This window comes from Stigmatopora nigra, chromosome 10 (assembly GCF_051989575.1).
Source record: "Stigmatopora nigra isolate UIUO_SnigA chromosome 10, RoL_Snig_1.1, whole genome shotgun sequence".
NCBI lineage: Eukaryota > Metazoa > Chordata > Actinopteri > Syngnathiformes > Syngnathidae > Stigmatopora > Stigmatopora nigra.
Window position 1 is genome coordinate 972,944 of NC_135517.1, and position 25,062 is coordinate 998,005.

Sequence of the window (25,062 nt, forward strand, 5' to 3'; positions counted from 1 at the left end):
TGAGGCTTTTCTTGAAGAGAATGTCAGGATTTCCAAAGGCGCCTTTTGTCTTGTTTGTCATCGTTTCCATTGGGAAGAAGGAATGACCAATCCAGGTGACCAAACATTTGTGAGAATGTCAGAAATACTGTTAAGGTCAAAAGCAGGCTAGGTACGAAAGTTGAGTACATGGAAATTAAAAAATATTTATGACGCTGTTTTGGCATATTAATCGGTGCCTTGGGGTTTGGAAGTAAATTTGCAGTTAGTCAAAAAAATGTTTGTTTTTGTGTTTTTGCAATTTCTTGATTAGAGTATACTCACAAAAATTTGCAAATATTTTCGACGGTGTATTGACATAGAAATTAGTGCCTCTGGGTTTGGAAGTAAATTTGCAGTTAGACAAAAACATTTTGTTTTGTTATTGTAATTTCTCAATTAGAGTATGTTCACAAAAATCTTAAAAATTCAGTGATTTTGTCCTTTTCTTTTAGTACTTTTCGTAATTGATACTTTTGGTTAACTTTCATGTATCTTCTTCTTCCGGCACCCTGTTGTGACTACTTTCTAAGGCTTCTTCTAGTAGTTAGCATGTATATTAAATCATACTTCTGCTCTACTCAACCCTTGTATTTTAAGTGGCATTTTTAAATAAACACCTAAAAACAACTAAACAACATGAATATATCCAAAATCTTAGTGATTCTATAATATTCCCTGGGTGAGTGCCTTTAAAAATTACCATGGCTAATCGCAGGGTGACGCTGTTCAAGCTGTTGAGTTTCCGCAAAAAAAAAAAATAGATAAATAAATCAAATGGGGGTGGGTGGGTGGGTTGGTGGATGATGATGCCACGATGTCCCACTTTCACAGCTGGCCTTAATCTCTGTGCCCTGAGCTGAGGCAGATTAATCCCGACAGCACTGACATTATCTTGCTGTTCTACACGGCAACGCTTGGACACCGGCGCAAACTCCTGACGTCCTCTCGCCGGGATAAACTCGGACAGGCCACCTCTGGTGCCGTCGCATCCTACCACTTCACAGTAATACCCGGCCGACCGATCGGCCTGCCTGTCATTTCCTGTACTTGGGACTCTTTCCATTACAATCTTTTAACGCCACCGTGTAAGATGGATTTCTTGGCCTGCAACTGACCACCATTTATGACTTGTTTAGAAGTCTAGGATACTTTAAAGTACTTTTCTGGGATATTAGCCACCTTTGTGTATAAGCCGCACCCTTAAAATTGTCTAAAATAGTTGAATTTGACAATTTTCTCTCGTATAAGCCGTCTCCTGATTCTCATTTTTGCCTGCATATTCTTGGTTTTAATAGGGAGTACAAATGTGTTACTACGAAGGGAAAAATCTGAAGAAAAACATCGTACGCAGTATTTGTATGAATGGATTGCTGGATTGCACATTCCGAAAAGATTTTGTTAGTTTTTTCACATTTTATGCAAGATAGTTTTTTTTCTTTCTTGAATTTCAATCATAAATGTCGAAAAACATTTTGTGAAGCATTTTATCTCTTTATCTTTAGTCTATTTTTACATTTTGGGCTTTGTTACCTTGCAGTTTCCGGTATGTAAAGTCTAATTTTATGCGCATATAAGCCTTACCCTTGATTCAGTCATGTTTTTGAGCGACAAGTATAAGGGAAGTTGATACTGTAGTTGTAAAATTGCTTAGATTTGTGATCTATACTCCGGTAGATACTATTCATATATATCCACAGCAACAGATTGTTTATTCATAAGAAGTTGGACGACCTCTCAGGTCACGGAAGTGAGCTCTAATTTGAAATTGACAAATCTTTTGTGTTCTGTGGCCATTCAGTAATACCGCAATTGGAAATTAAAGTATGTTGACACGTTTCGCTGTGGTAAATCTTTCTCTGGTAATGTCACAGCAAGGAAAATTACCTGTCCGCTTAAAGAGCTTAAAGAGCAGATTGATTGGTGGTGACAAAGCGTCATAATAGGCCAAGTGGGCGCCACTGGAAAACACGTTTTGACACCAAAAGCTTCCTCCCGCGTAAACACGCCGCGGCTTGCTTTACCACCCACGGAAAAACTAAGAAGCCGGTCCGTGTTGACATTGTGTCCAATGGCCTTTATTTACGTCTCACTCATTCTTTGCGGATAGATTGCACAACTTTTGGAATTTTTATTTCATTTTCTTTACAGGGAATGGCTACATTCTACAAAACTTTGAATTTTTTGGACACATTAAAGTTCCCCATAATAACAAAACACTTCTTGATTTATATTTAAACAAATATGTACCTAATCTTTTCCAATTCCAGCAAACAGACTTTACATTTATCCGGGGTATCTTTGATGGAGTCAACTAAATCCTTTCAAGTTCTTCCTGATTAGAAAAGTGATCCCCATTAATCCCTATATATATGGAAATGGAAGGGGGGTTAGCCTTGGGGCTTCACCCACCAGTAACGGATTTGCGCCATCCATTTTGTCTAGGGAACAATTAAAAAAACCCTGTGATAAACAAGAACGTGCTTGCATTGACGTAAAAAATTCCATAGCACAAAATAGTTTTTTTCTATGTATTATTTTAAATTTGTGCTAATTAGTCGTTCAGACCCTGAAGAAGCAAAGCAGCCCCAGACATACTATGTGCTTTCATATCTACTCGTTGCAGATGTTTTATTTTAAGACCTGTTGGTGATTTTTGCAAGTTTTCATTGTTGTGATTTCTTTATTCAACAAGTCTTGAGGTAATCAATCTGTTTTATAAAAAGGACATTCATAATATCGCACAATTTTTATTTTTCCCTCTCTAAATAAAACCAATAGCAGTAAAAATAGCTCAATATTTTGGTTGGCTGTCATAATGTTTCCATAGGAAACAACCCATTTTACCCAAACATTTCTATCCACTAAAAACGTGCCGATTTTAAAACGTCGTTGCCAACGATATCACACTGGCCCGTATTTACCCGCAAACAAATGCCACATTGTCCTTGTTTGAGCTAAATATCCGCTATCCCAATCACGAGATGAACAGCTAATGACTCGGTCGGCGCCAAAACCAGACCAACGCGGCGCGCTGTCATTAACGATTGGCATCCGGCGAGCTAGACGGCGGCGGCGGGCGACACCCCTTCCTTCTTCCCCCATCCCTCGGCGGCGGTCCGCTTGGCTTAAAGACACTTATCCTCCCTCCGGCTGTTCATTTTGTCCGTGCGAACGCCGGCGAAGGACGCGCGTCTCCATCCTCTCGCCGTCCGTCACGTGTCCGATTGCTGTCGCTGGGCCGAGAGATAACCCGACTCGTCCTTCACCCGAAGGTCGAGTAGGTGGCCGGTGTGAAGTGAGAGATACACGCCAAGAGCGCAGGTGTCCAATCCTCCTCCTCCTCGTCCTCGTCCTCCGTCTCCGCCGGGCGAAACACTCCAATTTGAAATCGATTCCGCAACACGTCAACTAATTCTTCTTCCGAGCCGGACAATGTGGCGGCACTTCATCACGGTGGTGCTGGCGGTGTTCTCCTTGCTTTCTTCAAAATTGGACATGGGCGCTGGCGTTGTCTTTTTGGAGAGGACTCATCACTCACCTGATGAGACGCTCCGAGCCGCCAGCTCACTTGACTACCAAAGAACATTAGCATACGAGCGCTAGATGAGCTCAAATGAGGCAAAAGTATTTAATAGTCGGCTAAAATGGCCGTTCTTTGCTTAACAAGTTGTAGCTCCATGTTGAGACGTGACCTAGCATAAATTAGATGAATTGATAAACTTCAACCAGGTTTACATTTTCTTTAAAACTGAAGTACTATACATTTCTGTGCATTTCATTCTTCTACTACTAACGCATTTTTCGCATATAAGCCGTATTTGTAACTTTAAAAAATGATGACTTAATCAAGAGTATGGCGTATACACGCTAACAGCTTTGTTATACTCTTTTACATGTTGGCAAATTAACATATACTATTTGTTGGTTATTTTCTGTTTTGCAGTACGAAAACAACCATTACTGGATGAACTACTAATGCCCCTCCCTAATCATGTACTTTTAAATTCATACAGTATCTCAGAAATACCACATGATGGTTTTTCTTAACATTTTCCCTTCAAAGCAAGATATTTGTACTCTATTAAAACCATAAATTTGGAGATGAAATTTGTGAATCAGGGTGCGACTTGAACACGCGAAATTGTAAAATTTAACTATTTTAAGGCAATTTCAAGGGTGCGGCTTATATGTGAGAAACTATGTTACCTACATACTATTACTACTAATATTCCTTATAGCTTTTTTGGTTAGGCAAGCCATATACATATTGAATTGGAATTTATGTAGTACCTGTACAGCAGCACAATGCACTAGTGGTTGGCACATCCACCTCAGTTAACAGATCGCAGGTTCAATTCTACGTTATTCTGTAGTTTGCTTTGTTCTGTCCCTCTGCGTGGGTTATTCCCCGGGTATTCCACATACCCCGATTCACTGTCGGTTAGCGAAATAGGCACAAAGATCCACCTTTTTATGCCATTGCCGTGTTATTTTGAAGAAGGCGGTCCATCAGCGTTTTTTCACTGTGAATATTTCCCGTCACCAATCTCTATAAACGTCTGACAGACGAGCGGCAGGTGACCCGAACATGATGCCAGTGACCACTAAGTGTCGGAGCCAGCTAGGCGAAAACCATTAATAACATCCTCGGGTAAAAAGCCTCGCCTTCATCCCTGCTGATTTAGATCAAGTGAGACCAGCCGGGGTCGCCACTCAATTTGCGCTTTAACGTCGACCGCAAGAAGGAAAAAAAATAACACGTGATCAAGTGTTTAAACGCTTCGCCGGCTGCTACCGAGAAGAAGAAGAAGAAATTGACATGTTCATAGAGAGCCAAGAGCACTTTTCCCAGTTTATTTTGGACGACTCAATCAAAAGCAATAATCCCACGTTCCTCGTACATTATTCAAGTATTACCAATACGTCTTTTGGAATATTATTTCCCGCCGAGATTCATTCACAATGCATAAGATCACAAGCACGCAACGCCGGGCCGTAAAAATTCTTCCCAAGCCGTCTGTCTCCGCATCAATTTTTCAAGCGGTTGGCCTCGGGGTGCTTTTCCAAACGTGGATTTCTTTTTTTTAAAAAAAAAGCTATTGCAAAGTCGCTTAATTGGCCCAAAAAAAATCACGTCTTTCTAAAGGACTTGGTGTATTTTGATTGAAAAGGCTTCCTTCCGTGACGACACTGTACACACTCTTATCGGTCGGTATTTGCGTTCACTCTAGACTAAAGTTGAACGTTGACGAGGTAAAAAAAAAGGCAGAATAACAGAATGTGGCCTCTTTCAAGCCCACCTTGAATTAATCCTATTGCCGGTTTTAGCCACACAGTGCGCAGCCACTAATCCAGATCACACCCACGTTCGTTCGTACGTGCCCACACGCGTAAACAATTCACTACAATGTATATTCAAAATACCTTTTTGCCGGAGATAAAAAGCCGAGGAATTTCATTTAACTTGAAGCTGGCGAATAGAGTTGCCAAATATGACAAGAAGTCTGCTAATGATCCATTTTTTACTTTTTGTTTCAATCTGTAAAGTGTTTTGTTTTTGGGGCTCGAGCATGAATTAATTAGGTGATTGAGTTAGGTAAGCGCACTGAAAAATAATTATCAATGTATTGTAATACAAAAAAATAGAAAAAAATCAATTTCTGTTCTGTCTTAATTCATTAAAAATGGTATAATTGGAAATGGGAAGCAGAATTTTTTTGCAGTAAGAAAATGATTTTATTAGCCGTGTAAATAAAACCGACACTTTTGCATATTACAAGAACCCATAGTTTACTACCTGAATTTGATAAAATGCCAGATTGTAGTACTTTATCAAAAAAAAACAATCCAAATGCAAAATATTTTCATACAAGCATTACACTTGCACAGTGCTAGTATGTTAGCGCTAGCTTCCCCATTGTTTCCCATTTTTACTTCTCTTTCTGCCTATCTTGTGTGGTATAAACTTACAATTCAACGGGTGTACTTAAATGCGTGAATTCCAATAATTACATAAAGGGACAGCACATATGATTGAACAATTTTAGATTCATTTTAATCAAGGTAAATATGTAAGATTGTAGCCCAGGGCAAATTTCCATTTTTAGTCCCATGTGTAGGTTGGAGATAAACGGTGACACATACTAGAAACACACACACATACGTAACACCGTTTTAGACAGCGTTATGATGACAATTTTGTTGGTTTAATAGCCTGGCTTTAAGATGATTGGTTCAGAGTATGCTAAGTTGATGTATGCTAATTGCTATTGAGTTCCAGGTATGGCTAATTTAGTAGTCTTTTTGAAGGGTGTACTACACAGTCACATCTAGCGCCAGCCCTTGTTGGTGTGTTATGTTTTTTGGACAAAATCTTGCAGTGGAGGCGGAGCTTTGTGTCGGAAAATTTTGTCGACGAAGGTAGCATCTGCGTATTTAACAGTATTGTTCCGATTTTGGCTTTTTTTGTTCAATACTTTCAAAGCTTGCTAGAAGTAAAGAAGTAGTGAAAGTTTTGCGCTCCATGCATCGGCGCCGCCATCTTGTCTCCTTGTTGGCCCAACGATCAATTCAACAATTTGAAGTTTTGGTTCCGGCCCAACGAGCCTTTCTGGCTGGCTTGGTCATCATCTTGGGGAAAGTCTCCGCCGCCGTGGTGGTGGTGACGAGTTAAAGCTTTGAGAGATTTTCCGAGGACTTGGACCAACGCGTCCGTCTCAAATTAAAATTCTCCGGTGGCCAGGCTGGCGGCTGGCGGCTGGCGACTGAAAGGACGGACCACTGTCGTGGCTTTTAATACTGGCTACCTATTCAAGCGCCAACTACGGTTTTACAGTGGCAACATCATAAATAAAACACTTACTATGTTCTTGGAGAGCATTTAAGAGACATTTTTCAAGGCTATTCAATCTTTTTGCTTTCTTTTCAGCTCTTTTGTAAACATTCCGTCTTAGTGAGAGATGAACTCACAAGTTGGCCTTGGGAGGGAAGATTTTTTTTTATCTTTATCTATTCATTTCATTCTCATCTTTCAGTCCTGTTCATACTTGTTGGTTGGTAGCTATGTAACATCCCTTTAATCGGCAACTGGTAAAAAAAAATGCGGCGTTCAGATCAGCTGTGGGTTTTTCACTCGCCGCGTGATAGGTTCACGTACAAGGTCGAGGTAATATGCGTCAAGGGGCAAAGTTTGGCCCGATAGTCTCCGCCCATCCATGTAGCGCGTTTGAAGTAGAAAAGATGGCCGATGTTGATGTTAAAGAGACGATGGAGAGGAGACCAGTAACGTTTTTTTACTGAATAGCTCAAATGTTTGGAGATAAAATTCACCATTTCTCAGGAATCAAGTTAGAAAATGGAATTTTAGCAGATTAGAATAATTTAAGAGATTATAATTCTCTTACTTTATGTCAGGTGAACTAGAAATTCTCTGCATATATTATGGCTCATAGCATTTTGGTAGTTTTTGGGGGCAGGCTTTTTATTTGTGGCTTTTTTTGCTGTAAATAAATGCTGACATTGGAAATTAAAATAGGATTTTGTTTGTTAGCGGAACTGTATTTTTTCAGCAAAAACTTTATGCAAATGTTCAGATTTCCTACATTTTTTTGGATGTTTGACATATTTCTGTTGTTATAAATGAATAGAATGAATTACCACAACCACAAAGTTTAGAGATAAAACCATTTCAAAATTGGTATGACCCAAAAAATTACAAAAAAGCAAACAAATACATCCACAATGAGGCATTTAGCAGGTCCCCAAAAAGCATTACTCGTAGCCCGACTTAAAAAGAAAACAAAATCATTGTGTGCAGTCTAATGTTTATTTTTTTAAACGTAAAATGAGCCAAAGCTACCGTTAAAATTCACCGAGGTGGGGTGTGTCGAAAAACAAGCCGCCACGCGAGCCCAACGCTAAATCCGTTTAGCGAGTGACGGATCATCGCGCGTTGGCGGCGCCGCTACGCGTGCGTCGGATATTTACAAAAATCAAACGGCACGACGGGCGTCGTTAGGAAATGAGCTTTGGAGCAGCTGCCCTCTCGAGTTTAACCACGGAGAACCAACAAACAAGATGGAGTCTCGGGACATTAGCAATTCTCCCTTTGAAATCAAGGAGGAGCAACCTTATGACGATAACGGAGTGCTTAGGCGGGCAATTAGAACAAAAGATTCCCCGACTCCAACGGCGTTCTTTCATCAAGGCTAGTTAGCCGGGCGCTTTTTAGCGTCCGTTCGGGGAGCTCCGAGACGTGGCATTTTTTAACGAGGGAAATTCGGGATAATTACATCCAAGGGCGCGAGGTGTTCATCCATCCATCATCATTTAGTCATGTCTTTGCTCCTGCTTGGGCTCCAAAAGTGCTGCCTAACCCCCCCCAAAGCCAAACCGAACAAGTTTTAGCCAACGTTATTCCAGGCCATTATATCCCAGCCCAAGGAATAACAATGTATATATATATAACCATCGCGTGGTTAGATGCGCTTCAAAAGTTGAGCTGGAGCATTCTACTCGTAACTCAAATGAACGTTTCCCAAAGGAATGAGTAAAAAAAACTAATTCATTGGTTTCAAACCTCTGAAATAACACCCAAAACAGGATATTGGATGAGACTTTTTGCACGGCAACGCGCTAGTAACATAACATAAATAAATTTATATGAACTCAGATATGGATGCAGACACTCAAAAATAAGTTTAATCTAACCTAAAACGAAACTTAATTCTTGTTGGCTTTTATCCTACATTTGATTTTAAATCATTTATCTGCTTAAATGTTTCTACTTGGCTACGTTATCTGCCAAGCCCCTTTTCATCATTTATAGGCCTACATTTCAAAATGGACGTCATCTCCTACTTCAACTATTTTAACTCGCGCTGTCAACCCTCCTTGTTCAAATAAATCGGTCTTGTATTTCTACTTGCCTGATTTTTCTAAAACGAATGTGAGCAAAAACAAATAAAAATACTAAGCGACTAAGCTGACAATCATCTTAAAATTCAAGACGTGAAGCCCCTCCCATCGAGCGGATCATCAAAGCACTCGGTAGCAACACTCGGGGGTCTCGCAGAAGGGGGTACGACGCCGCCGCCGCCGCCTGGATCGCTAGTGTTTTGACTTAATTACCCGAATAGAAGCCAGATCAAGCTCTCTGGGTGGGGATGCACCTGGGATCAAATTAGCCAATTTAATTAGACACTCTCACGCGTTTAATGGAGAAGCGCCGTTGTGTGAGCGAGTGAGCGAGTTAGCGAGCCAGTTAGCGCTTTGCTACTCCGCCACGTGTAGACAGACCTTCATCCTTGTGCGCTGGTATTTGGCTAATTTCAGCTACGGGGCAGCAAACGCTCGCGGTGCTCCCAACGCTGCCGTTTTGCTGCTATTTTTAGTGTGCCGGTCAAGGTTGGGCAAAGAGGCGGAATCGGCGGCCATGTTGCTTTTCAAGCAGTATTTTGGGTCGATTCCAAGAGAATGCACTCATCTAAATAAGGCCACGTGGGATGCAGGTGTGGATTACAAAAAGTGCTTTTGGTATTTAATGTTGATTGTCGTTGGCTCCTCCCCCTTTGCAGTTATTTCAGCCAAGTCAATACAATAGGTACACCCACTTTTTCAGCATTTCTGTATGTATTTTTTTCTGCTAACTAGCTAGCTAGCACATGTTGAAAGAGAATTGTGCAGTTTATCTTTGTTGTTTTCGTCAAACTATTGACGTATTGTAGTAAATTTTTAAAATCATTGACATTTTATGATTCAATCAGTCAATTATCGTCCCTTAATCAAACGTAAGACCATTTTTAGGGACTTAAACTTTATATATTGTCTTCCCGTGGGTCGTTACGAATAGTAGACAAACGAAACGTCCTCAATGGTTCATTTTGAGTATCCGGCATTAGGACGTAAGTGTCATATTTATTAATGAGCAGTTGAACATTTTTCGAGCTCTCCGTCAACCATCACGTTTACCCGCAATCAACGTCTAAACAATTACCGTCATATGATGAGGGTCCGCCGGTGTGCGTGAATTATAATTAGGAAATCAGCTGGAGGCTTTATTAATTACAACTTCATTAAGAGATGCTTTGTGAGTATTGCCGGGATTAACACGCACACGGGCGCGCTATACATTCATCAGCTTTTGTTTGGATTGATGCTCGACTAGCATCACTTGAACACAGAAGCGTTAAAAAAAATGAAAGAAATAATGACAATAATGTTAGTCCCCTTGGTGAAGAAATGAATTTCACGGCTAGAAGCGGCAAACAAGAATGTCCGTAATAATAATATGGATGTGAGCTTGACATAATTTCCACTCCAGATGGCTCAGGTAGAATAAAGAAGGTCACACATGAGATTAATGGGCGCGCCGCTCTCCCAAATTAATTTCACTCTGCGCTAAATCATGTCAATGAAAAATCCGCTTGCCACATTCTTGGACACAGGAAAGACACTCTTACTTAGTCTCATCATTTAAAAAGAACATTCTTGTACCTTTTTGGATATTTCTCATAGTCCAATCGGATTTCTGGTGTAATCTAATACGTCGTAGGTGTCAAAGTTGAGGGGTGGGGGCCAAATCTGGCCCGTCAGATTAATTTCTGTGGCCTGAGAAAGTTAATTACTTTTTGTTTTAGGGTTCAATTGGAATTAAGATTAAAAAATGTATGTTATATATTCAGATTTTCCCAAAAAAATCTGTCCAATTGTTTTTTAAAAATGTTTTTAAGTTAAAAAATGGTAAAATCTATAAATAAAAATATTTTCAGTTTTCCACTTAATATGGAAAAACATTAAAATTCTTAATTTGCAGTTTTCCACTTTATTAAAATATTTTGTCTCCTTTTAAAATAAAGAACAAATGATTAAAAATCATTTCCATACTAAGAAAAAAAGCTCAAATAAACATTGTTTTCGATCTAAAGTATTTATGGATTTTGCTCCAGTTCTTCTAAAAAAAAAAAAAAAATCCAAATTTTCCATCAAAAATAGTCCGACCCCCATGAAATCTAGATAACGTTAATCCAGCCCGCGAACCAACCCGCGTTTGACACCCTTCTTCCATCCACCAGAACATAACGTAGCGTGACATTGTGCGTTAATCACCGTTAAGACCCCGTATATTAACGAGGGCTCAAATGCAAGATGACTTTAAAACCCAAAAAAAAAAGGTAATTAAAGATCCCGTGGCAGGCTTCCACATCCCGGCCGTCCCGGCCCGCCGGATGTGATCAAGTGAACCTTGCAGGCTTACGGCCATCTGCCTCCAAATTTCATCCAAATCTGCTGATTAACTTGCGGGATGTCAACTAACTAACAGACGGAAGCACATGACGGAACATTTGACCTCATTTTTTTCCTCCCTCCATTGAGATAAATATTTCCCCCCTGTTAATATTCCATCACACTTGCCCTCTTTATTTTTTTTTTGGTGGATCTGGTCAATGGTGTCTTGGAATTGACGTCAGGCATTATTAAGCGAAAACGGCGCCACCTTGATTGATCCCCACTCGTGTCGCTCTTGTCCCACTTTTTTGCGGTTAATCCTGGGGGCGGGGCTGTAACGAGTTCCCCCATTGGCTCATTTTTCAGCCGTCTGATTCCCTCAACCCGAAGAAACCCGTCCAGGCTCCCCCTGGCGTGCGTAATATCCATGCACTTCTGCTTCCAACAGATATGTGTTGTAATCTCTTTGAAAATGAGCGTTTTCAACATGTAAGAGCCTCAAAGCTGCCAGCCCGCGGAAAAGCCAGTAAGAAAATGACTCACCAGAAAAAAAGCAGGCCTTTTTTTAATCCAGGTTTTACACAGATTGCTATTAGTTTTCTTTGAAAGCCTTCGTGAAAATATTTGACGGCTAAAAATAGCGCCTCTTGCCAAAATGCGCTGCTTTTTTCGTATATTCCCAAATATTCCTTCCTTCGTTTTTCGAACGAGGGTCGCAAAGGGGTGCAAGAGCCTATCCCACTTAACTTTGGCAATCACATTCATACCTAGAGATAATTTAGCGTACAATTAGCCTAGCTAGCATTTTTGGGTGTGGATAATGGGGGAAACCAGTGTACTTTGAATCAGTAGCCAGCCAATCGCAAACGACCAATCACACTCTTACCTAAAGACAATTTAGCTTGCTCAACCAGCTAGCCTAGCATGCATGTTTTCGATATGTGGGAGGAAACTGGAGTACCCCGAGAAAACCCGATTCATCCCATGGAGAACATGCCAAACTCCACACCGTGTGCACCCACCTGGTATCGAACCCTCCACCACAGAACATCTAGGTAGAACTAGGTGTGTTTTTCTCTGAGCCAAAAGTGAAAAGCCCAGCGCCATTTAAAGTTTATCGATTTTGTCGAAAGGAGCACAAGGAAAGCATTTATGCCACGGCGGCCGAGGCATGTATGGCTCCGTTACCCCAGAAAATTGCTGTTGACACTACCCACCGGGGACGTGCCACAGCACCTCAGCACCAGCGGACCTCAACCAATTGGCGTTGGCGGAGGTCGGGGTCACACGGGGGTCGTTTTTCGCCGCCCGGGTACGCTGTACCCTTTCAAGTGGTCTCCACTCCATGGGATGCTTCTTCAGAAGCATCCAATTGGAAGCCAATAAAGCAAGCCAGTCATTACTGGCCCCAACGCTGCCTTTTGTGAGGGTTGACTCGTAGTTGAAGGTCTCTGGCCGATCGATTGGCCTTTATTACCTTGATATATCCACAAGACTTGGCCAAGAATTGAAATCTAGTAGCTTTTTTTTTTTCAAGCCTTTTCATACTTTGGATGCAGAAATCGCTAGAGAGAAAATCAGAATTCACTACCTTGACTTTTCTGGAGAAAGGCGGCCATTCTGAAATGGATAGATCGACACGGCTCACTTGGGGTGCCGTGGAGGATCGTGCTTTGAAATGTTCCGTCTTTTGAAAAAGATTGAAAACTCCTAGACGACGACATCCTTTTGAAAAGCACTCAATTGACATCAATAACGTCACTCAGGCCTTTTAAACAAAAGTTTTCAACAGCAATAACAGTCACAGTAGCCGTTTTTTTTGACAAGATAGACTTATTTTCTCGCATATTAGACGTATTTGTAAGTCAAATTCGGACTGAAGAAACGATATGGCTTTTATGTGCATAAATAAGACTTGACATGCACAAAAGTGTAAGGTGACAAAGGCACAAAGGCAAGACAATGCGGCCGATACGATCATTTTATTCAAAATTGAGAAAAGATGAAGAGATAAAACACTTAACAAAATGTATTTTAAAGTCGATGAATGAAATTCAAGAAAATGAACTCACTTGTCCTTCGGATTCATTTGTACAGTATCTCAGAAGTAGCATTGTGCGACCATTTTTCTTAAGATTTTCCCTTCAAAGTAAGACTTTTGTACTCCCTATTAAAACCACGAATATGGAGTTGAATATTGTCAATCAGGAGGCGGCTTATACGCAAGAAATTGTCCAATTCAACAATTTTAAGGGTACAAAACACATTGTTCCCACTAAATAAACGTCAGGAGCTCAAGTTAAGAGAAAACATTTATATTTGAAACGCTGTCGCTGAGCACAACGGGAAAAATCCAGTGTTCTTTGAGTCCCTGAAAACAAAAGCTCCCTCCCCAAGGTAGCAAAATTGCGTCCAAACGAAAGCCCAATCCAAATAAGACGTTTGCCATGCTAAGCACGTTTGCCCAAATTTGGGCAAGTTTCTTTTGTTCTTATTTAAAATTCAAATTTGCTGGCAGCCCGTTCCAGCACCGCCGCTTGAATTAATTGCGCTAACCCTCCGCCGCGCCGCATCCCGCATCCCGCCCGCCACATTTTAATTCCTCTTGCTTCAAAGATTGGAGGTCACTAATCAGTAACTACGTGCTTCCAACACCACCATCACCACCACAACACACCACCACATTTTATTCATTAACTCCTTCGCCTTTTTGCCGCCGGGTGGGCGTGTCCTAAGCCGGAAGCCACCAACTTTCGTATAGCAAATGTCGCCTTTGTTTTCGACTCCATTGTGTGACATTTGCAAATGGACGCCATATTAAAAGGAGAAGAAATCATGCTTAAAGGCATCTGGGGGAAAAAAATATGAATAGGTGATGCGTTATTGTATTGTTGCTTATTGTTGTATTGTATCAGTTACGTTGACAAAGGTTTAGTTATTCCCGTATGTGTCATTTTTGAAGCGGAATAATACTCACGGATGTGTGGAATGAGTTTAATTAATGAATAATAGCCTGTAATTCGTGTCTGAAACGATGATGCACTCAAGATTGTGATCGGCGTGGAGCTGAGATGCATCGCTTTTCTCAACAAAAAAAAAACACGGGATAAATCAGCTCTAATTTAATGACGGCAATTTTCTGAGTAAATGTCTGTCCGCATCCAAGCGCTTTTATGAATGCACTTTAAGTTTTTGTGTGAGCAGAAATACTGATTTATTTTGGGGAAGAATTGGGAGAGGGCCAATGGGAGGGAGATTGCAATTTCAAAATAAAAGGCAGGATGCTACAAGATGTATGTATTTTAGGAAATTTCATGTTTTGTAACTTGAAAATTCTGGTATGTACGCAGAGACAAAATTTTCTTGTTGAGGCCTTTTGTAACCCGGATATTTCGTATGTAGAGGCTTTTGTAAGTACAGACATTTGTAAGTAGAGGCATTTATAAGTAGAAGCATTTATAAGGAGAGGCATTTATAAGTAGAGGCATTTATAAGTAGAGGCATTTATAAGTAGAAGCATTTATAAGTAGAAGCATTTGTAAGTAGATGAATATGAAATTTTCTCATTGAGGCCTTTTGTTACCTGAATATTTCGTATGTAGATGCATTTATAAGTAGAGACATTTGTAAGTAGAGGCATTTGTAAGTAGAGGCATTTGTAAGTAGAGGCATTTGTAAGTTGTGGCAGTTGTAAGTAGATGCAGATGACATTCTTATTGATGCCTTTTTGTAACCTGAATATTTCGTATGTAGAGACATTTGTAAGTTGAGGCATGTTTGTAGGTAGAAACAATGGCTGTACTTTCAATTTAACGCCAAAGTGAGCTTGATGTTGTTGTCCTCGACATGTTTTCCGAATATGCAACGTACGCATGTGAATATCCTTTTGTCATTTTCCTCCCTATTGGCTTCCACTAAATCGTCTTAATGGACTGAATTAGAGAGGTTCCAGAGCCCGGGATTAATCAACGCAACTGTGTGAAATAAAAGAGAACTGACTGCGCGACGGATGGATGGGGGGAGAGAGAGGGGGGAGGCGGCTAGGGATGGAGAGGAAGAGGAGGAGGAAGAGGAGGAGGGTTGGGGATGAGAGAGAGAGAGAGAGAGAGCTCGATCGTTTGCCTCCTCCATCCCAACATTCCCGTGTTTCATCTCAGTGCTGCGCGACTCCTCTCGCCACCGCCGCCTTTTTTTTGGGTTGCAGCGGGTTTTTTTCCGCCCGGGACCGGGGTCCGATCAACCTTCCTTTTTTCTCACGCCCCCCCGCCCTTCCTTTCGCTCCGTCCACGCGGGGCGACGCGGCGTATCCCTTCGCAACTTGTGCGCTCGGACCGGCGCCATGACCACTAGTTGGGGGGCACCTTGCAGCCGCGCCGGCGTGGAATGCGCGGCGCCGCACGGCCGCGTCGCCGTCCTTCCCGGGAGCATGTAAACGCCACAGGACTTTTGGATTTAAGGCAACAAAAGAGGGGGAGGAACGATGAGCGTCTTCTCGTTGTGCTTGCTCCTGTGCGCCGATCTACTGGATTTAGCCGTGGGTGAGTACTACCAAAAAAAAAAAAACACGTATTATACGCATTTAAATAAATAAAGCACAGTAGCGGAAGTGTGCCTCGAGTTGGAGTCGTTGGAGGAAGGTGGGTGCGTAGTCCTCGGGATGCGGGTGGAGGTCAACTTTTCTAGACCCGCCTAGCCGAAGACAAGCACCCTCTGCGAGCGGGTGAGCGCACTCTGGAGATGAGAAATTCAAAAAATCAAAAGACGTATAGGTACTAAAATGATGGATGGTCCTGGCGCTCGGTGGGAGTGTGGCGCTACGCTCTTTTCTTGTGGAAACGTTCGCCGGGGTGCCGCCGCCGCCGCCGTGCAGATGGCGAATGCGTTATGACATGTGGACGTTAGAGGGTGGTCACGCTAGAGAAACAATAGCCTTGGCGGGGAAAACTTTGCGATGCAGATGGCGGTCGAGGTTTGAAGAGGGAATCGGACCAAGGATAAAGTTTTACGCTCCGCAATTTCCCACAATGCCGCAGGATCAAATGCTTTTAACGAAGCGGTCGGGAAAAAGCCGCTGGATCCGACCAATGGGCTTTTTTGCCCGGGTGCTCGGCGGTTGTGCCGTCGCCCGCGTGTTGACTTTTAATGGCGGTGACATGGGGGCTCTGGCGCGTCGCGGGATGGAACGCCGGGGGCGGGGCTCGGTTGGCGGAGGGGCGCCGCGCGGCATGTTTAATTGACGCGCCGTGCGCTGGAGGATTGCCGTGTGCCTGTTGAGCATCTCAAAGACTGCCTCCTCCTCTTCTTCCTCCTCTTCTGCCACTGGCGCAATATTTCTTGTCTTCTCTGAGTGGAATTTGCTTTTTGCCTTTGTTTAACACCTATTTCATGCATCTGTCTCCTCTGGACGGCCATCTTTGCATAGTCGTCGGTTCGATACCCCTTTTTTGTGTCTTCTCTCAAGACAATGATTTTAAAGTAGTGGTGTTAATGCAGTAGTGCTGGGCTTGTCCTACTATTTTACATCTGTTTTATGCATTGCTTGGCCTCACAAGGGTCACAAGGGGTGCTGGAGCTTATCCCAGCCGACTCGGGGACTTGGGGAGACTCTAAACTGGTGGCCAGCCAATCACAAGGCACATGGAGACAAAGGACAACCAATCAGAGCCAGGGTTAGACAATTCAGAGTGTGGCGCATTTGTGTTTTTGGGAAGTGGGAGGAGCCTGGAGTACCCAGAGAAAACCCACACAAGCCCGGTAGAACATGTAAATGGCACATAGTGAGGATTGACCTGGGATCGAACCCTCGACCCCAGAACTGAGGCTAATGACATTTACTTATTCATTTTAGTATTCCATTGTGCAAGCATATTTATTATTTGTATTTAATTAGTAATAAAGATGATTGCATTCCAAATGGATTTAGACATTTTTGCATATTTTTCCGATATGTTGGGTAACAAAACCAGAAGTGTAGCGTCAACACCAATTTTTAGGGTGCCACAATTCTAAGATCATTGGTTGAATTCCCGTTAAAGTTCCTGTGTAGTGGTTGCTAGATTTCCCCTTGTCTGCGTGGCTTTTCTACAGGTACTCTGCTAAATGACCTCAGTGTGAATACTATTGCCTGGAGTTCACTCCAGCACCCCCTGTGGCCCTCTTGAGGATAAAACCGAATGAATCTTTGACCTGGGCTGTTTTGTGGATTTTTGCGAGCGTAACAATGAGGATTGATGTCAGTTTTTGATACAGGAAGCCATTGACAGACGCATGAAATGAGCCATGACCAAGTCTATTTCAAATGTTGTTTGATTTGTTTGCTGGCCCCGGGGACGTTTAGCAAGTCCGAGACGTCAGGGCACAAGTTGTCTTTAATTAAAAGCCTGTGTCTGACTGTCTTTCTGTGTGGGTGTTTTTTGTTTTTTGATGCACCAGCCAAAGGGAAGGGAATTTTCCGAGGGGCTAAAAATCCGGCTTCCTTCTCCCATTTTTTTTTTAACGTCAGGAAGTGATATAAAGAGAAGTTGTGCCACTTTTTAGCATTTGAAATGAAATGAGACCACAGGCCTTGTTCTTTAAACACAGGATTACTGTATCCCGAATAAAGCTTCCCCAAAGGAATAGTACAAATAGTTTCTCTTACCTCACATGAGTGACTTGTTTGGTTAGCGTGCTAGTTAGCTCAATTTCTAGCCTGGCTGCTGTTTGATGCTAACTAGTTTTCTCACGTCAGTGTTTTTTTAACATATATTTGCACTTATTTAACGTGAAAGCTCGTTTTTCGTAAAGATTATCAATGTGGCTACGGGCATCAACTTGGTTTTTGGCTTATTTTGTTGTTTTTTTTGAGGTAATGAGCAGTGAAAGGTACTTTTTTTGTTTATAACCTGGGGAAGAATGCTTGTTTATGTTTGTGGGCATTCTGATTAAATAAAAGGCTTATGAGTACATTTGTACTCTGGCCCAAACGCCTCAGGAATACAATGTAAACACACACCTACTTAAAACTAATTAAATTGCCTTGTTTTCACTTTATTTTGGGTAAAAAAAATAAGAGTGAAATTATCTTCCAATGCCTTAAGTACAATGTACGAACTTGGATTTTTTTTCCAAATAAGAAAAATATATACTTTTATTCAGATTAACAGTTAACACTTATTTCAAGGACTAAATGAGTACTTAAATGTTTTTAATGAAAACTTAAAGGCTCAATTTGAGTAAGGTTTTCCATATAATATGCAAAAATCCCTTATTCCAGGCTGCCAATTAAGATATTGAATCTTTTAAAAAGTTTTAATCACTTAAATCAAGCAAAACTCAAATTCTATTATTTTTTTATGGAAACATTTCCCATGAAACAACTTAACTTCACTTAAAAATCTGCTTAACACCAAAAAACATCAGTTTGGAAGCTTCAGTTAAACTTTCAATGGAATTTAGTGCTTCTTATTCCAAGTAAATATGTCAGAAATGTCTTTTTTTAAATATTTTTTTGATATATAGGTTAAAAATGATCAACCATTATATGTGTAGGAATTATGGAAATATCTTATTTATCTATTAACTCATTTTTAACTCTAAAAAATATACATTCGTCTCGATTTATGACAAGAATTCTTAAGTTATACTTTTACGTCATTTTGTCTTTTGCTCACATTTCTTGTGTCCATTTGTCCATCTTCCCGAGGGTCAAATTGGACCGACGCGTTGGATTAGCGGAGGCTTTTTGTCTTCAATATGTCCAATCCCTCAGTAGCAAACCAGTGACGATGCCCGGGAGCGCACCAAGGGTCGCAAAAGGTCGCCTCGTCTGCTTCGATTGCTTCGAAAAAAACGCCAGTCGATCTGAGAGGCCAATTCGGGCAGCCGGCGTTTTTTTCTTTTTCTTCTTCTTCAATCCGGCCGGCGTTTGTAATTTCCTGGGTGGTGTGGCGTCCGACGATGGCGGCGCGCTAAAGGGATTCCCCCGTTAAATTGATTTCTCTCAGCGGGATGAGGCGGAATTGCATTGTGCTGATTTGCCAGCGTTGGCCGGCCGGCTCTTGTTTGTCCTGTCGTCGCTGGCAAAGATACTCGCCGTTACGGGTCATTCATTTCAGTGCTAGCTAAGGTCAAATGTGGATCTTTTTGTTGTTGTTTTTGTAAGTTTGGAATGAGCGCGGTGGGTGCACTGCTCCTTTCACCTGACTTGACTCAGTGGTATTGGTGGTCCTGTGACCGGTGTTGGTCAGTGGTAGTGAGACGGGATTTTGTATTTTGTGGATTGTTGACATCAGCCTCAAATGATTACTGTATATTCTCGCATATACGCCGTATTTGTTGCTAAAGAAAAGATGATAGAATCGAGTGTAAAGCTTTTTGGAGCATAATTTAGACCTGACATGCACAAAACTGCAAGGTGACAAAGAGGAAAAGCAAGACAATGCGGCAAATCAGTGATTTATTTCAAAATAGAGAAATAGTAAACTGATAAAATGCTAAACAAAAGTAATTTTGATGTCTATGAATGAAATTCCAGGAAAAAAATGAACCTTATCTTGCATAAAACCTAAAAAAATGGACACTAGTGCCTGCAATTGGTCACTCAGGGTGCCGCCATCTTGCCTAGACTACTACGAATGCACTTCCTGATTGTACTGCTCTCTTGACTTCCATTTTGAATTTGTCTATGTACAAGCAACGGCCTTTAGGAATGTATAATCCAGTAATGGTATCTTAGAAATACCACATACTATGATTTTTATTAAGATTTTTCCTTCAAAGTAACACATTTGTACTCCCTATTAAACCATGAATATGGAGATGAACGTTGTGAATCAGGGGGCAGCTTATATGAGAGCAATTGTCAAATTCAGCCATTTTAAGGCAATTTAAAGGGTACGGCTTATACGCAGAGGCGGCTAATATGTGAAAAAATCGTATAATATTCAAATTTGGTGGACCAAACATTTGTATATGGTACTTTTTTTTTTTTACTTCCCAACGGATCGGGACTCGGTATTGGCCAGAGTCTTAAAATACCCCAAATATTCTGCCATCACGCCATCCCAATACGCAAGGAACCACATTGTGGACATTGCACCCCCGCACCCCCTAGAATCCCATTCCCCTTGACAAACCCGCGTCAACTTTACGCCTGTTGAAATGGGCAGAAAAAATAAGATTAACCTTCAACAAATCTTTCTTCACAGTCACTGAGCATAGAAAGCAAAGCTTCAAAGTTCCAGAAAAGAATATTTGCCACGAGCTTACTAAAAAAAGGGGGGGGGGGGACCCCGGTACTAGCCAAAGCCTCTTTCACGCTGCCTTTCCTGGCAAATTAGCACAACCCCAACCGTAGCCCAATTTCACCAGACTTTGACAAAAGATGCGCTTGGAAAATTCCGTCTAACAACTTTTCAACAAGTTGTTGACCTGTAGATCTTCACTATCTGACCCTAAACACTTTTCAGGCAATTTTAGGGGTACGGCTTATACAGTCATTTTCTTAGACTTCTAAACAAGTCCTTTTCCAAATCCATCCAAGGTAACTCTAGCGCAGGTGCTCAAAAGCCACATGTGGCTCTTTGGATTTGTGCTTATGACTCTAAGCTAAAATATGGAAAGAATTCAGAGACTTTTTGTTCTTTAAAAGTAGTAAAATGACAAAAATGTTCACATTTTCATATATTTTGACTTTTAAATACTTCTGCATCCATTCTCTCATTGAGACTCAATGATCTCATTGATATTCATTGATTAGCAACAGTGTAACAATGCTATCAAAAGAATTGAGAGACTCCTGCTCTAGCGCAACCCAAAAATAAAACCTCCAAAGCTTCCTAATCTCCGGCCAAAATCCCGCCCTTGTCTTGTTCCTAATTGGAGCGGCAAACACGTGAGCGAAACCTCCGATTGGAAACATTGAAGATTTGAAGAGTTTATCCAAAGCCCTCCGCGCCAAATGATAAATAAATCATCCACGGGAAGAAAAAAAAAAGTAATCTGGCGCACATAACCGTTTGCCCGGAAGATGGATAGATGCGGATTTAACGGCCGGCCAATCTCTTCGGGCTTTGATGGTTCCCGTCGCGCCGTGACCGTCTGCCGCTGACGCGTTGACAAGATAGCGCTTGACGGAAAGAGGTTGCCCTGGCGGCCGCCATGCTACGCTACGGCGACGCTACCATCCGGCTAACCACCTCTGGGCTTTGCTCCGGCGCTCTTGTGATCGGTTCCACCTGTCACTTCGGGGAGTAGCGGTCTCGCCCGAGGACGCTAGCCGGAATCGCTAAATGCTAAAAAGATGGCGGACGGACAGGGAGACGGGTCGGCCGAGAAGCCATCTGAATTGGATGCAAAGACGAACTAGATTTGAATGGAGATTTTGATTCGCGAATCTTTGCGTAATTGCTCGAGTTCGTCAGCAAATCTTTTAGTTTTCGGAGTATTGACGCCGCCATTGTTTGGAGAAAGTTGGGGGCTTTTCAGTTACAAAGCAGTGGATTCTAGAGCTGAAAAAAATGGACCTTGTTGGAGGGGGAGTTGGTTTCGGTTCACTTTAGAAAGAACTTTGGCGTTTGTTCGGGTTGCCAAACGGAATCAGCCCATATTCTCACGAAATTCAAAAATATTACCTCAAAATTTAAAGAAAGGAACAGATACAAGTATGGTACTTTGTAGTCAATTGCCTCTCTCGTTTGTTGACCAATGACCATGGAGCTATGACCATACCAAATTCTGCTCATTTCATTGGTTTGGTTGATGTCAAGACAATATGGAACCATGGATAGCCATAACGCAAACCAGCATAGATTGTTTTCTTCTAACTACATATAGATTTTTTTAATTACATGTTTATTTCAGTTACTGTACAACCTGTTCCCCTTTGTACATTAAGTCCAGTCTGTCAATCAATCACAAGGCGTAGAAAAGAAACAACTTGACATTGAGTGCCGTCAACACCAATTGAAATGGAAGCCTTTTAACACAACACACAAAACTGGAGAAATAATCATTTTAATTTGATGTTAGATTTCTTTTACACCACGCGTATGTTTACAGATAAATAACATTAAACCCATGCTGGGAATTCCACCAACAAATAGCAATACATTTCAGCTGTTTAGCACCCGGATAAAGGAATACGCCTTATTAGCTTGAGTGCAGCAGCCTAGATTTCCAGAATTTAGCATTTTTTACGTATTCTAGCCCGCCCACACCGTTCCGTCCGACAATTGAACGATGCTCGCAAATGCGTGGGTTCGTTTTTAAAGCCTCAAAATGTAGTTTAGTTCCAGCCCCCCCAAAAAATAGCTTGTTCCTGGTACAACCACACCCTAAAATTAACAAATACCCGACCACAAACCACCAAAAAAAAGCTCTCTTATTGGAAAAAAACTAAATTTTTAAGCCGTCCAATGGCAATATTGTCTTACCTTTGAATGCTGGCTTTGCAAAAAAAATATGAAATGAGCCTGAAGGGACGTCAAGTAGTTTCGCTATAAACACTTGTACCCATATTTTTCTGCTTGAATTTAGCCAATAAGTAATTATCCGAGGGCCGCGGGCGGGGGTGTTTTTGAGCCACTCGCCACAATCCGGTGGGTGGAAGTAACCCGCGTATCCTCCGGCCACCGCACGAGAAAGAAGCCCATTAGTCCGTCACTCTATTATGTATTCTACTGATAGCCTTAATGCGACAACGCCGTCCTGTTTTGCCCAAAATAAATCACATTTAACCTTGCGATAGGCAAATGATTTCATCAGTGAATGAGAAAGTCGCCAGTTAAGGGCCACTTAAAGTCTCGTTGTCACTAATTAAATGATTGAATCAAAGAGGATTCTAAAATCAATGAGAGGACTCACGCAGATTTTTTACTGGTTGAAATTGGGCTATTAAAAATGATCTCTCCAAGGGGGGGGGAAACTTAAGGCAAAGGCATGCAAGACGCTAGTGGAAACTCGTTGACTTTATCATGTGATGAGTCGATTCAAACCATATTTTACCATAACGTGCGTTTCTTTAGTCTATACAACAGCAAATATAGCGATTGAAACACTAATAATGTTTCATTGGTCAATCTTTTTGTCATTTTTTTGTTGCACTTAAGCTGATTTTCTGTTCCTTGTTTCAGTTCCAAATTTTTGATCAAAACTAGTCTGGATTCACCCTTATTAATACCATAAAAGTGTTTCTATAGTTTATATTTAAGCAAATATAGCAATTGGAACACTAATAATCTCTCATTGATAAATATTTTTGTATTTTTTTTTGTTTTCACAAGTGCTTTTTAGTCAATTTCTGGTCTGGACTGGACCACTTCTTTCCAGTTTTTGGATTCACTCGCTTTACTGTTTGGTCAAACTGAAAAAAAATGGAACCTGTAAATTATGAGTGTTTGTGTTGGAGCTTTTTTCTTCAAAAAAAACATGTATGAAGCATTTCTCTATGGAAAATCTCTTGGAACCAAACAAAACAACAAAATCAGAGGCTGTTTTTCTAGCAAAATGGGATTAAAACTGCTTTTATTGAAGTTTTTAACCAAGAAAACAAGTCCACACTATCAAATTCCGTAAAGTAGCATCTGAGGTGACGCCGCCACTTTCATTCTTCACCAGAATATAATAAAACGGAAAAAACGGACTACAATAAGCCAGAAAAAAACGTAAGGTTGCATCGTGTGCCAGTAATCATTTCTGCCGCCGCTTGCTTTTGTCGCTCTGAAATCTCCTTAATGTTATGAAAAGAGCGCCCGCCGCACGCTTGGCTTTTGTGGAAGGGTCGCCGTCGGCTTTGTGCGTTCCGATGGCCTCCGGGGGAAAAGCTCCCCGTGGCCTCAAACGGCGTCTTTGTACGGGAAGGGCCGCGATGCGCAACTTTGGGCTGGTTGTTGCTTAGTAATGGCGCTGTTGGAGGCTTCTTCTGGAAATACTTAAAGTGGAGCTCAACTGTGTGCAGGGAAAAAAAAAACATGTAGGCGGGATTTGCTTCCAACTCGGAAGATTTTTCGGGATTGGTTTTTAAGTCGGAACAAAGCCAAAATGGCTGCATTCAAACTGGTATTGGATCACCTGAAACCTCAAGCGTGGTTTGATGAGTTAAATCAATTTGTTCAGGGCAAATGAAGTTGAAATACCAAGAACAAAAAGTGGTTAGCGGACCGGCCACACGGTTTTGGGGTCCAGGGTTCGATTCCAAGGGTGGTGTTCACTGTGTGGAATTTGCATGTTCTTCCTAGGCCTGCTTGGGTTTTTTTCTTCTGGGTATTCCGGTTTCCTTCCACATTCCAAGAAGATGAATGCTAGGCTAATTGGAGACTGAATTGCTAGCCTTGGATATGATTGGTTGACCTTGGTGTCTTTGGGCTCTGCGATTGGCTGGCTACCGATCAAGGGTGTAATTAGTAGTTAGCAGGGATAGGCTCCATCACCATAAGTGAGATAGTGTAGACATATTTTAAATCATTGATTCGTGATTTCGGGCCTTGTCTAAAAACAACACTGGAACTATTTTTAATCAATCGATGCCAAAATAAACAAATTTAAACAATATTGTCGTCAAACAAAAGATATTTTAGTTGCTCATGGAAATATCGCTTTTGAAAATACATGATAATGACAAACTTTTTTTTTTTGCTAAGCTACATCACAATAAAACAGTGATTTTTGACCATGCATTGTCCGACTTTGTCACAAACATGTCCAATTCCTTTTCACTGGGTGACTTGGCAGTAACATTTGCCGTCCCACCTCGGCAATGGACGTCTACCATTGGAAATACTCCTTCAAATTAACAGCAGACCACTTTAAAAACACACAATTTTATTGCAAGTTACG

General features: G+C 41.4%; 1 protein-coding gene across 2 annotated transcripts in view; it reads left to right on the forward strand.

Moving 5' to 3' along the window:
• The window catches only part of LOC144203363 (immunoglobulin superfamily member 21-like), a 164,918-nt gene that overhangs the window by 21,431 nt on the left and 118,425 nt on the right, over nucleotides 1-25,062 (forward strand). The window contains exon 1 of one of the 2 annotated variants that reach the window (XM_077726758.1): nucleotides 15,344-15,785. The exons of the other annotated variant lie outside the window; for it this stretch is intronic. Coding sequence (XP_077582884.1) covers nucleotides 15,728-15,785 — 58 coding nt within the window. The 5' untranslated portion in view covers nucleotides 15,344-15,727. Of the gene's footprint in view, nucleotides 1-15,343; nucleotides 15,786-25,062 lie in introns of those variants that run through there. 2 annotated transcript variants of the gene reach the window in all.